The sequence below is a fragment of the Rhizophagus irregularis genome, chromosome 8 (genome assembly GCF_026210795.1).
Source record: "Rhizophagus irregularis chromosome 8, complete sequence".
NCBI lineage: Eukaryota > Fungi > Glomeromycota > Glomeromycetes > Glomerales > Glomeraceae > Rhizophagus > Rhizophagus irregularis.
The window spans coordinates 5,135,569-5,150,156 of NC_089436.1; the positions used below are offsets into that span (position 1 = coordinate 5,135,569).

At 30.3% G+C, this 14,588-nt stretch overlaps 1 protein-coding gene across 1 annotated transcript; it reads right to left on the reverse strand.

Moving 5' to 3' along the window:
• Window positions 1-6,778: 6,778 nt before the first annotated feature.
• On the reverse strand, window positions 6,779-8,225 carry OCT59_028995 (uncharacterized protein; the record flags this gene model as incomplete). Its single annotated transcript, XM_066147709.1, has 5 exons — window positions 6,779-6,841; window positions 6,945-7,161; window positions 7,236-7,516; window positions 7,602-7,777; window positions 7,859-8,225. The coding sequence occupies 5 exons, from the start codon at window positions 8,223-8,225 to the stop codon at window positions 6,779-6,781; spliced, it is 1,104 nt and encodes a 367-aa protein (XP_065994391.1).
• Window positions 8,226-14,588: the final 6,363 nt, after the last annotated feature.

Here is a 14,588-nt window from a genome sequence, read left to right on the forward strand (position 1 = left end):
CAAAAGTCAAAAAAAGAAATGTCAGCACATCTCTTAAAGTAAATTCTGAAACCTCAACTCAAAAAAATTAACGTACCATCATTATCCTAAAAGCTGTAACCTACAAAATCAAAATCAAAAAAAGGAGTCAGCACATTTCTTAAATTCAATTCCAAAATTTCACTCAAAAACAATAGCTTACCGCGTTTTAAAGGAATTCAAAAATATGGAACCTGCATAAATTAAAAAAAATGTCAGTGCGTTTCTTAAAGTCAGTACGTTTCTTGTAAGTAATAGCGAAATCATTCCCAACTTATCTCCAAAAGTCCTCACCAGAACATAAAAAACAAAAAAGTACGCTCCTAGCTAACACTAGTGAATTCTCCAAATTAAACTAACTTCTGTTTTTTTTTTAACTCAGGCTTTCCAGTCTTGTTACTTCTGTAAAAAGAAAAAAAAAGAACATTAAGAACCATTCATTAAAATAAAAAAAAAATTAAAGAAAAAAAGAAAAGAAAAACCTACCGAAATAGCTTTTTTTTCTTTGTACAACTTATTTGTTTTGATTATTAATGTGATAACGTGACACTGAAGCTTATCAGTATACAGGTAAATCATCACATCTCAATTAACTGATCGAGATAATTACGTGTAATATAAGAACCAATTAAACTTTGACTCAAAGAACAACGGGAAATTTCATACCACTACGGTAGAATCCTTCGCTACGCTCCAGACTCCTTTGTAAATATTTACCCTCAGTTTCAATGAACTTGTGGTCGTAACTGAATTTGACATTTATATGGTTCGCATCAAATGGGCTTCAATTGTATTTCTGTCAACATCAATTAATTGAAGATAAACTGATAAATTACTAACTTGTCACTTGATTAAGAAAAAATGTTAACTATTAAATAAAACTTTAAATATATATATCAATAAAATAATTTTAATTTAACCTTAATTCAAAAATGTTATATATAGTGGTGACTGTGATGGATTTGATTGCAATGGCGACGGCGGATTTATAAGCGTTTGTCGCTCCCTAATCAAAATAATATTAATTAACACAGTAAACATTAAAAATTATAAAATAACTTACATCATCATCATAAAATCATCTCTTTCATGAATAATTCTTACTTTAAAAGCTTGATTAAAATTTAATATTTTGTTTCGTGGTCCTATCAAAGTTTTTTATCTTTTACATAATTATAAAACCTATCTCTATCTGTTTTGTCCTCAAAAATGTATAAAACCAAACCTTTAAATAATAATATAATTAGAATTACTATAAAATTAAATGATTTACACATACTATTTATTTTTTTTACTTAACCCCCATTCTTCTTAAGTTTGTTTAAATGAAAAATCCAGAATATTTCTAAGAAGAAATAAGGTAGTCTCCTGTGAAGGAAGGAAAAAAATAAGGTTGCTTCTTTTGAAGGAAGGAAAAATAGAAGGGAAAAATAAACTATATATATATACGTGTGACAAATCTATGTAACTTATAATTTTGAATCTTTTTCAAATAAAACCTAAAGTCCTTACATGTACTGAAAAATCATATGATTAATCCATATGGTGACATATTTTTTATTCTAAAATGAAAATATGTGTAAAAGTTAATAATAACTTTTGAAATATTATGCCTGTAAAGTTCTATATATCCATTTTGCTATGTGCGTGAAATTATGAAAAGGCTTAGTTAGTCCTTAAAAGAACCAGAAGAAAAATCAAAAACTGAAAAGGTTGCGATGTAACTTATTCTTCTTCTAATGGCTTACGGTAGCTATATATATGTTGATAATAGTAAAAGCACGTGTTTTTGCAAATAAACAGAAAAACATCAAGTGTATGAGCACATTGTCTAGGGCTTTCCTTTTTTGGTATAAATACATGTGTCCAAAAAATGTGATTTGCTAATAAAGATAAATCGCACTAAGAAAAGAAGCTAAACTAAAATAAAAAGTCACGCTAACTTGATATTGTTACCGATTACTCAAATAATCAGTGCGCAGTTTAATGCCTATTGTGCTAAATAACCAGTGCTTTGGTGGCAATGATTATTACGAATTTTACAGTGCTTTTTTAATGCATTAATTTAACTTACTGATGAATTTAGAATTGAGCATGAAGCACGAATTCAGCATAAACGAAATGAGCAAAAGAACGAATTCAACATAAACGAAACGAGCAAAAGAAACTTAGAAATCAAATAATCAAACAAATTTTTTTGCCCATGAAGTACAATCAGGGTGAAATAATCTTAAGAATATAAATTTAAAGCAAAAAATATTCCTAATGATCCCAACCAAAAATGAATGTACATTGCAAGTGTTTTTTCTATTTGTTTTTTATATCTTTTGAGCTAAAATTTTATATAATATTTATTCAGAAAATTTATTTCTTTATAAGGGCAGTGACATACGTTAGTTTTTTACATTCCTTCCCACCCCTTAAAATATTAGATAATATATGTCACTATTATAAATCAAAAAAAAATATATCATTTTGATTTTTTTGATTTACGTTTTTTTGATTCTTTTTTATGATATTTTCTTTCTCTTATGTTTTTTGGAACTTTCTACCTTGTTATTGTTGTTGTTATCAATATCAGGAGGATTGTTGTAATTATCATCATCATCCCTATTATAGCTATCATTTTCAGAATCCCAGTCATAAATCGATACTTCAGTCGAGCGATTAAGCCTTTCAAGTGCTGCTTTATTTAGACACCAACTAGGTGCTCCATTAGGTGGCGCGCCGGTTTCTTGTACATTACCATCAATCCTTTTGTACTTTAAAGTTGTTTGCTTCGTTCTTAACAAATTGACCATTGGATCGATTTTTTTATGTAATAAAAGACGAAGCTTAAATATAAAATAAATAAAGAAATTATAAATTAAATTAATAATAATATCCGTTTTTGATAAATGTGTGTGATATTTATATACATATTAAAAATTAGTAAAATAAGGTTCAATATTATTTTGAGCATACTATCACGATATCAGGTGAATCTAAAACTCATCGATTGGCATTCGTCAGATGGTACAGACCGGCACCAAACCGACTTATACGATTTTATACAAATATCGATGAGAATGATAAAAGTTCAAATATTGAACTTTGGCAAAATGATTTTTATGATATAAGCCGAGACTGTATAATTCCAATTCATTACATATATAGCCGATTTGTATCTAGCGAATTTGTAACTGGTAAAAAGAAGCTCGTCGCATATAAAGCTGTAATACCAATAAATAGACAATTTCATTTATAATAAATTTAAAATATAATTAAGTTTATAATAAAATAATATTTATTAAATCGCCAGTATGTTCATTTAGTTCTGAAACTCTTTCGTTTCTCCTTTTTAATAAGTCTATATTTTGTCATGGTGCAAGTTATATAGAACTTTTTTGCCAAGTGCGTAAAAAAGAAAAAAACTTAGGCAAAATCTCTAGTAAGTTTAATTTAAAAGGAAATTTTGTGAAAAATTTTATTAAACCGATCATTGTCCAAAGAAAAAAAGTTAATTATTTATTGTTAAAAATTATTAAATGAAATGTTGTAATGTGTTATAAGAAATATAACATATGATAATAAACTTACTGATAAACGAATAAAATCGGATATAATATTGAACGGATATTAGTATTGTAAATCAATTTTTTAATTTTAATTTCTCGCAATAAACCTTTGACCAGAATTTTACTCATAGAGTGAATATAGATAAAGAATTCATACCGATTTGCCGCTACCAATGGTACTATTAATGATGAGGTATATTTGAGGAACTCCGTTAAAATGAGCCTTTCGCGGATCCATTCACGGAAAATGAAAATAATTCGATAAATTCCGTTATTTAATTCCAGAAATATGGGTCTTTTACGGAAAAAAGGTGGAATATAAAAAACGGATCGACCTTTTTACAGGGTTACCTAAAATGAAGAGAAAAAAAGTAGCTTTCACCCATATGCTTGCCGATAGTTGTTGATTGTTGAACCATTGTATCCGAATAGAATGGTTACCATTATTTGAGTTTTGGGCTTAGTCGACACATTCGACGGTGGGATTATTATTTACGGAACTAGTATTACCTAAAAAGAGAGTTGTTTCCAAGAGTTAGTGAAACTGTGTTACCCATATGCTGGTCGATAGTTGTTGAACCGAAAATGTTGAACCGTTGTATTCGAATAGAATGGGAATACAACGCAAAAAGCTAAGTAAGACTTATCCCTTGGATCCACAAGACCGGTATTTCAGCCGAGCGTTAACCCTGTAGGAACGTACCATTATTGGCTTCTTGAACTTCATACAAACATATAGCCCATCTTCGCTGCCCTCGTAAACCTTTCTTTATACAACTATTAAAACTTCGTTTGCTGCGCTTGTGACGATGACCCATACTAGCTGATGGGAAATAAAGAGCCTTTTCCTGTCTTTATATAATAAAAAGACGCGTAAAATCAACAAAACGTGCAAACAACTAAAAAAAGAACAAATAGAACAAGAATTATTCCAAGAAAAGAATTGTTCTATCAGTATAATTTTAGGAAATAGATTAATTGGGAATTTTCTGATTTTTTATTAACTCCTTATACTCTGTTGCGCAAGTTTTTTTTGTCAGAAGCTTGCTCACTTTTGAATAAGACACGGTGGGTATGACATTGACTATCACACGAAAGAATTATTCCAAGAAAAGAATTGTTCTATCAGTACTAATTTTAGAACATATGGGAAATAGATTAATTGGGAATTTTCCGAATTTTCATTAACTCCTTATACTCCGTTGTGAATTTTTTTGACAGAAATTACATGCTCACTTTCTGAATGGATGAATAATTTCGTCAAATATTCTAATCCAGATTTGTGATGAGTATACAGAGAAGTTTTTAAAAAAAATGACAAAAGTTCTGAATTTAGTGCATATTCTTCAATTTTGATTTGTAGCGGAAAAAAGGTTACCATTTATCAATTTCTTTTTTCGATTTTTCTTTTTATATAAAATGCTTCCACTTTAATAGTAACGTTCCCAAAGATTGTAAGATTAAATTATCTTTGGTCTTTCTTACAATTATTGCAGTTATTGATCTTTTTTACGAATATCAGTTTTTTTTTTCACAATTCGTTTTTGTTCTACGGTCTACATAACGATCGGTACCTATTGATCCCATGTATGATACTCATGTATTTTTACTCATGTGATTTGTATCACAAAAAATACTATATATATAACTTATATAAAGGACTTCAACTCTCTACCTTAATTTATTTTTTTTTGATTTTTTTTTTCATTTTTTTGGACACCTGAAAGTGAGGCATGTGGTGTTAATTGGTAGAGGTCATGCATCTTCGGACGACCTAAGGGACAAGCCATTGCTGTAGTCTCCGCCATGTACACCTCATCATGGTCAATAGACCGCCGCAATCCATTAGGGTCATTTTTAATTCCCCCTTTTTATTTCTTTTATACGATAGCAGTATTCATATTTATTTTCTACTTTGATAAAGTACTGATTTTATAATTGCAGTCTTTTTTAGTAAGTAGTCATTTCTATTTTAATGTATGTCAAAACCAGAAACTAACATGTACCGATTTTCACTCCTACCAACATGAATCTTATCATATTTTCAGCTACCGATATTGATGAACTTTATTAGAGGCGAGTAAAATTTTTAGCCTGATCTTCATACCTAAACAATTCGTTTAAAGGTAATTAGCATGATGGTATCTTTAAATTGCTCCTAGGTGATATTAGTAGTTATGACTATTTATGCTGAAGAGTGGAATTCGTCTGGTGGTTGATTGGGTTGATTAGGTTGATTGAATAAAACTTCACAAATCGATCATAAAATCATATGAAATTTATTTATTTATATTTGCCGCAAATCTGCTATTTCGATCTGTGGACCTGAGATGAAATACACATAATTCCAAACATAATAAAAATCAATGGCGCAATAAATGAAAATCAAATGGCTGATTTAATCCAAACTGACCAATTTCTAACAAAGGAGTAAGAACGATTCTCAAGGTGGAAAATATCGGATTTAATAGTTCATATCAATTCAGAAAAAAAGAAAGGCAACGATAATGCTTTTTATTTTTATGTATAAAATGCATACAACTTACAAGAAAAATTCTCTAGTTAGAAGCCTAAGTTGAAATAGTAAAACAATCTGAGGGTCTTATGTAAAGCTTCCGTTTGAACTTTGAAAGTCATAGCGAGATTCGAATATTTGAAAGTTTTTAAAATGTAGATTCGAATATGATTCGAATCTCACCTGATATTTAAATCTCAAATGGATATTCGAATCTCATGTGATTTTGAATTTATTGAATTTATTAAATATTTATTAAATATTAAGGAAATGTAGAAATTCAATTGACATTCTTTTTATAGTAACTTCATATTTCACAAAAAATTTTATTAAAATTATATTACAAAATATCAAATTGCGAAAAATCTAGCTTTACATATTTAGCAATATTTAAATTTGCAACAAAAAAAATATTACAAGTCTTTGAATTAACATTATACGAATTAATGTGATGTCCCTGATGTTAGAATGGTGATAAGAATGAGTCTTGATCTACCAATTTACAGATCTCGATCTTATGAAATGAATAAAAAAACCTTCTCCTTTCTAATTAATTATCTATCAATTGAATAATATTATTACTTTTTTCTTCATTCTTCGAGTAGTAGGGCGATATTACCCATTTTGGTGCATTGTCCGGTGGTTCTGAATTATCTTTAAATATCTTATCTCTGTACCACCGCTTTCTCTAGACTTTGGTATGTTGTAATGATTCTCCCACGCTATCGGCAATTTGAAGAAGTTTTTTGACCTAAAAAAAATAATAAGAAATTATAAGCAAAAGAAAGTTAAAATTATAAAATTTTCTAATTTACCTCTACAGATCTTCACGGTTTGTTATACACATGAATCACGTGCTTATCCAATTTGTTTTTTGGTCGGACAAGTTCATTGATTTCCTTCATAGCCATTTCTTCATCTGTCTCTGATATTTCATCGGAGTGATAAGCTTTGTTATCAACTATCTCCTCTAGGTCTTTCTCATATTTCTCTACTGTCAATGAATCGGGTCGTAAATGCACAAAAGTGGGGGATTTAGTAGTATACATATATTGAAGGCCCTGTTTTCGTCTTTCTTTTTTCTAAAATAAATTAAAATAATTAATAAGTAAAGCATCAGTATCTCAACATCAAAAGATACTCACTTCAGAACGTCTAGAATTTGTTCCCTTTCATTTTTTGTCCTCCTTAGCTTTTTCAGAATTTTGTGAAATTTTCCAATTTTCTCGTCTATGGCGATGAGCCGATGAAGTTGCTGCAGAACATTTTTAAGTTCTGTCGAATTGTACTGGACTTTACTACTTAACGACTTATCGATTGTGGGCAATGTTTCTTTGATCACATGATTTTGAATTTCATTCCAGGATTTGGTATAGTCTAGGAAGAGAGAGCTATCGAGATTTGAAAGAATTTGAAATACTTCATTCTAATTTATAAAACAAAAATAGGCCAATTAATTCTGATCTTTTGCAGGAAGTAACATTTATTAACTTGTTAAGATCAATAAATACCCTGAAGGATTTACATTGCTCTTCATCAATTGCTGCGTGCTGCATTAGAAATGTTTGTTTTGGAGACACCGATTCATATTGATTAGTGGTTGCAGTATTATTCCCCAATTGTGCTTTTTTTATAATTAATACTTCTTCAACCAAATGATCTAATTTTGAATTGATTTCAGACAACTCTTGTAAAATTAATGGGTAAGAATTTGTTAGTAAGAAATATAACGCATTTTTTTCTCACTGAAAATTTTCAATTTTTATACCTTCTCTTACGGATTTTCTCTTATGGTCTCTGCTGTAACTTCGATTGCTTCTTTTATTGCAACTCCTATTGCCCTTTCTAGTACAGCTTCTACCACGTCTTTCATCTCTACTATCGGTACTAGAGTCTCTACTCCTTTTTTCGTTAATTCTTCCAGAACTTTTACCGCGAGTTTCACTTGAATGTCTACTACGGCGCTTATCATCAATATCTGGAGTTTTTTTTCTTCCAGGACTTGGGCTATCAAAACTTGAATTTCTTTTATTTCGCTTCGAACTTGGAGACGGAGACACAGATTCATTACATTTCTTATGAGACATATGACTTTTTGAAGACTTATTGAACTTGAAAGGTTTCTGACTACGCATAATAAAGCTTCTATTTCTTTAAAGATGGTAAAAGGTTATTAGAAGCTGATATTTTTTTTTTTGAATAGAATTATAAATTTTGCCCCCAAATACCTCAATTAAAAGGATTATTAACCTCTAGAAAAAAAAGTAAAATTTTTGATTATTTTTATTATTTTAAAATCATCTGGCGTAATCACATTTTTTTTTAAATTAGACTCACGCAATCATATTGTTGATTTAAAATTAAATGGTCACACGTAATCATATATTCCAATCACATAATCTTATTTTTTTGTATTGCAATTATATTGGCCTTACATCATTATTTGCAAATTTTTATTTTTTGTATTATAATTATATTGGCCTTACATCATTATTATCATTATTGCAAATTATTTTTAGGAGGTTTAAAGTGTCGACAAAGAAGGAGGTTTTAGTTACCTAATTGTGGGAGAAAGTAAATTTATTGTCCCCATACACAGTGCTACAAAAGAGCCGGAATAGGTATTACTTCATGATCATCATTCCAATTCACGTGAAATATTTTTTATTTGACATAAAATTATGATAATAATACAACGTTGCTTCATTGAACCACCAATAATTTCTCCATCTTTTTTAACTGCCCTTAACAATTTACCTAGAAAATTTCTATTGGACTTAAGTCGTCAGGACTGTTTGAAGGCCAATCCATAACTTTTGGGATATTGTTTTGGAGAAGAATTCAGGGTATAGCCGATCAATTGGCGATTCTGGTGCAAGAGTATAGATCTTGACGAGTTGTGACTTATATTATTGATATATCAAGAGCCATCCCCTCGTCTTAGGTTTTCGCTCCAGTCTTTCAATGATTTTCATTCCTAGTTAACTGAATTTTGGAATTTTTTACAATTTTTAATTAATTTTGTTGAATTAATTAACAATTTCTAATATCTAAATAATTTTCCAACAAATAGTATTGTCAAAATTGATAATATCATATAAATATCCATTTAATACCTATCAATATTCGGTATAGTAAATAAAACAGTAAACTATAATGAAAAATTATTGTCATATCGGGTTACTAATGTGTATATATTACATATCAAGCCACTTATTTATTTATTTTATGTCAAGCAGGCAATAGATTAAGTATTGCTATTATTCAATCGAGACGAAAGTTGTTAGCGCTACACAAATACAATTGTCATCTAGCAAAAGCCAGACCCTCGCTTCTAAGAAAAAGAACCCTATAATCCTACTGTCTACCACGACCAATAAGGTGTCGACTACCGAAGTAGTCTACCATTGGTTGATACCATGGTTGTGACCAAAGTTTATGGTATAGGCACACACAGTATTAATTCATAGAGCATCCGTTGGCTAGACGGATCGAACCTGCGTCTTCCATTCCTGTCTTAGACGACCTATTACATATCAAGCCATATCAGGTTTCTGGTATTTAACCGATATACCATAATATTTCGTGACCTGATATTCCAGTGATAATAACTGCGGGTTCGCTGTAGTATTCCCGTTTCGCAAGTCCGTCTCATATGACTTTCCAAATCGATTTACCGATCGGTTGATAATCTATTTTTATTTAAAACAACCGAATCCTTATAAAAATGTTTTATCCATTATTTCTGTAAAAACTCCAATCCCTTTCACAAATCCATTCACGGAAAATGAAAACAATTCGATAAATTCCTTTCCGAAAATATGAGCCTTTTATGGAAAAAAGATGGAATATAAAAAATGGAGCGACTTTTTTTGCAGGGAATAGCTAAAAAAGTTAAATCTATTTTGGCTTGAAACTCTACAGTACATTCTTTGTACCTTATCCGCTAAAATCAGTCATTTTCTCATAAACTAAGCATCGAAGCGCCGTAAGTATTAGTTCGTAGTATTTTTTATTTTCAGAACGTTACTAACGTTCCTTTTTAATTTTTATTTTAGGAACAGTTCTTGGGCCTGAATTTTGGTCTGGAACTCTGGAATGGCAAGGCGAGACGAGGTATTTGTTGTTTTTTATAATCCATAATACTTTCAGAACATTACTAACATTCCTTTTCGTTTTTTACTTTGGTCTGGAACTAAGATCTTACCGATATTGTCACTAAATTTTATCGTTAAAAAAAAAGAATAAGATAAAAATACCAATAACTTAATATAAGTTCTTATTGGATTATTCATTTTATTAAGAGATCTTAGAAAATTTATAGAAAACTGGCTAGCAGTTCCGTATCATCTATTAACTTCAGCAAAAGAAAGAAAAAGTAATTGGGAGGAATGGGTGGAATGGTGGGAATGAGGTGATGGGGGAAGTAACCTTTTTACTAACTAAAACATGAATTTTATTATAAATAGAAGTCTTCAGAACGTTACTAACGTTCCTTTGCACATAAATATGTACAAGGCAAAACCGTTCCAAAAAAGACAAGAAATGTTGAAAAAGACATTTCTGAGAATTTGATGCGTTGATCAGAAATACTGAGAGTTGTGATTGGTGATAATTTTATCATTAGAATATCGGGTATCGATACCTTTTGAAAAAATGACCTTTTAATAGAATAAACGTAATATTGCCTTCTTCTATCACCATGTTCGTTCATGCTTGGACAAAAAAATGAACTTGTTGAACTGATAGATGGCCGATTTATACCCGATTACCTAATTGACGACTGACTGACGACTGATTTCAATCATTCATTATTGATTGGTGGCCAATTGATTGCCAATTGTCAAACTTTCATTATTATCAAAAAAAATTAAAAAAATTTCAACACAAATTCAATAAATTTAACGAAATTTTCCAATGCAATTTATTTATGTCATGTCCGGGTTGTTCAAGATAATGAAAGAAATTTTTAATTGTGTAATATTTAAAAAATATTAAAAATGATATATGTAAAATTAAAATTATATACATAAATAAAAAAAAATATTCTTGATAATCATTGATAATTAAATCCTCCACATCGTGATCGAAATTTTCTCTCCCCTCACTTTCATTCTCATCAATATCAATAAATAATTACATCAATGATATTATAAATCAAAAAATGTTTAATAATGTTGCAACTTAATTCTCCAATAATCATCATTGTTATAATCAAGTTACTTACGACTTAAGCCTACTTTGATTACAAATAAACGGCACTTCGCTCAGACAGAGCTCATGATATATGAGTTATCCCATCATGCCTATTTTACCCCCTTGATTAAAGGATTTTTGTTGCATGTTACTCTCCCATCAATGATAATCAAAGTTACTTTGATTATAAATAAAATGGCACTTCGCACAGACAGAGCTCATGATATATGAGTTATCCCATCATGCCTATTTTAACTATGATTAAGGATTTTACATTATTATTGTTTGAAATATTCATAATAATATCCATTTAGACTTCGACGAATAATGTTTCAGAGGAAGCGGAATTATCATAACCAAAATTCGAAGCGAAGGTCTAAATTAGATCATCATTTAGTTATTTACAAACTTCAGGTGGCCACCTAGCCCACCTTTCCTATAATACACTATGCACGACGGCAAACGGTATAGGAGGCAGACTCTTCTTTCAGAAAGAAAGTTTTTTTTTTAAAAAAAAATACAAATAAATATAAATAAATATCATTTAATTAAATGTGATTAATTAACTTTTTAGGAATAGGCTTATCGATGCAATCTTATCAGTTTCAATTATCACTGTTCAACTTTACGAATACTTCAGTTGTTAGTTGTTAAAAAAAAGTACAATTAAATAGCGTTTAATTAAATGTAAAATTTTATAATAACAGTTGGAAAATTCTAATGAAAATTAATAACAACTAGAAGATTCAGATTGTGCTTAATATAACAAATGGAATGGATTTATTTTCATAATTGGCATATCTCGATTGGAGCTGGTTATGTTCCATGAATTGATCACAATCGGCATTCATAAATATGTTCAACCGATATCTCATCAACCAAATAAGGAACTCATTGGCATCTGATTGAATATCGATTTGCGAATAACTTTCCGAAAGTATATTTTTTTTAAAAAAAAATTTTTAAATTTTTTTTTAACCCACTTTCTTCGCAATATTCTCTGTCGAACGTAACAACTTTTTTTGCCTGAGCCTAATATCCCTATAAAAGCGCTATATCAGACACTCTTGATACACTTGCTTCCGCTTCTATTTCCACTACTGGAAATGCAATGTTAGCGGAAGAAATTAAAAAATATAAAACGGAGGAGATTGTTAACTTCTTGAGTAAGCAAGAGGACTTGGAAAATAATTCGCAAGCAAAGGTTAATGTCCGTGACTTCCTTAAAACGAGCATGGAGCGATTTCTTAGCTATGGAATACCCGGTGGTCTGCTTCGAGACTCGCAGACTTTACCAAGTGTAAGGAGAAGAAGTTGAGGGCCTTCTCCTCGCACAGGACTTAGAAGGATTTAGGTGTAAGTATGGGATTGATTGTAATGGAATAGGAGCAATCGGTCAATTTCGGCCAATTGAGCATTTACATTTATTTGCGATATTATTTGCGATATTATATGCATACTAATCATTTCGTTCCGTTTATGACAAAACATATTCACTCAAAGGTGACGACGAGGAATTGAAACAATGCATAAGGGATTAAAGCAGAAGTTGGGTAATATGGGAGCATTTGTGATGTGATATATTTCAGCAATCCTTCACACTTCGCTGAATATTGTTAAGAGAGTAATCGAAATGGACCTTACCTTAGAACCCACTTTGAAGTCGTTGGTGAAGAAAATACCGGCCATGTTGATTATGAGATCAAGGCTTTCGAGAGGTTTATCTTATCATGGAAGGGAAATCACATGAGGTGGGATTTGAATCTGATCCAATGCGAGAGTGCGTTGCAAATTAACAAGACAGATAATGACTTCAAGGACGAATTCGACTATATTTATGGAAGACATACCGCTTGGCGAGTTTGCCTTGAAAAAGGATTCGGGGAAAAAAAGTATTGGTAAAAATGTGAAGCGGGTGATGGAAACCATTATTGGGTAATCGTTGAGAAACAAAAAATTAGAGCAAAAATGATTAATCACTTACGAGGGTAGGCGATCCGCTAGTTCAGAAATTTAATGACGAATACCTGCATCCAGTCATTAATAATAGTGCATATCACCCCTGAATTTCTGAAACGGATGAAGAGAATCCATCCGGAAAAAGGAAAATAGTGATAAAAGATTTAAAATAGCGGTCATCAAAAGTAAGTAATGTCTTGAAATTAATAACAATTAGCATAAATACTAACCATTTTTTCCGTAAATTTTTACGAAATTATATAGATCGGAAGATTTCTGAAAAAGTCAAATGCGTGACACCATATATATGAGCGTAGAAAGTAAACGATGACCGATTGGCGACCGATTGTCAATAATAAACTTAAAATATTTATTAGAACAAACTCAAAAGCTCAGATTAAATATAATTTGACTTTCTTTATAAGACTATAATGCTAATTTTTTAACTTTAATAATGTAAATCAAATATTGTAAACAAATCGGCAACCAATCGGTCACCAATCTGACATAGCCGATTGGTGACTGATTGGTGATTAATTGGCGACTGATTGTCAATAATAAACTTAAAATATTTATCAGAACAAACTCAAAAGCTCAGATTAAGTATAATTTGACTTTCTTTATAAGACTATAATGCTAATTTTTTAACTTTAATAACGTAAATCAAATATTGTAAACAAATCGGCAACCAATCGGTCACCAATCTGACATAGCCGATTGGTGACTGATTGGTGATTGATTGGTGACTGATTGTCAATAATAAACTTAAAATATTTATCAGAACAAACTCAAAAGCTCAGATTAAGTATAATTTGACTTTCTTTATAAGACTATAATGCTAATTTTTTAACTTTAATAACGTAAATCAAATATTGTAAACAAATCAGCAACCAATCGGTCACCAATCTGACATAGCCGATTGGTGACTGATTGGTGATTGATTGGCGACCGATTGTCAATAATAAACTTAAAATATTTATCAGAACAAACTCAAAAACTTAGATTAAGTATAATTTGACTTTCTTTATAAGACTATAATGCTAATTTTTTAACTTTAATAACGTAAATCAAATATTGTAAACAAATCGGCAACCAATCGGTCACCAATCTGACATAGCCGATTGGTGACTGATTGGTGATTGATTGGTGACCGATTGTCAATAATAAACTTAAAATATTTATCAGAACAAACTCAAAAGCTCAGATTAAGTATAATTTGACTTTCTTTATAAGACTATAATGCTAATTTTTTAACTTTAATAATGTAAATCAAATATTGTAAACAAATCGGCAACCAATCCGTCATCAATCGGTTATGTCAGATTGGTGACCAATTGATGACT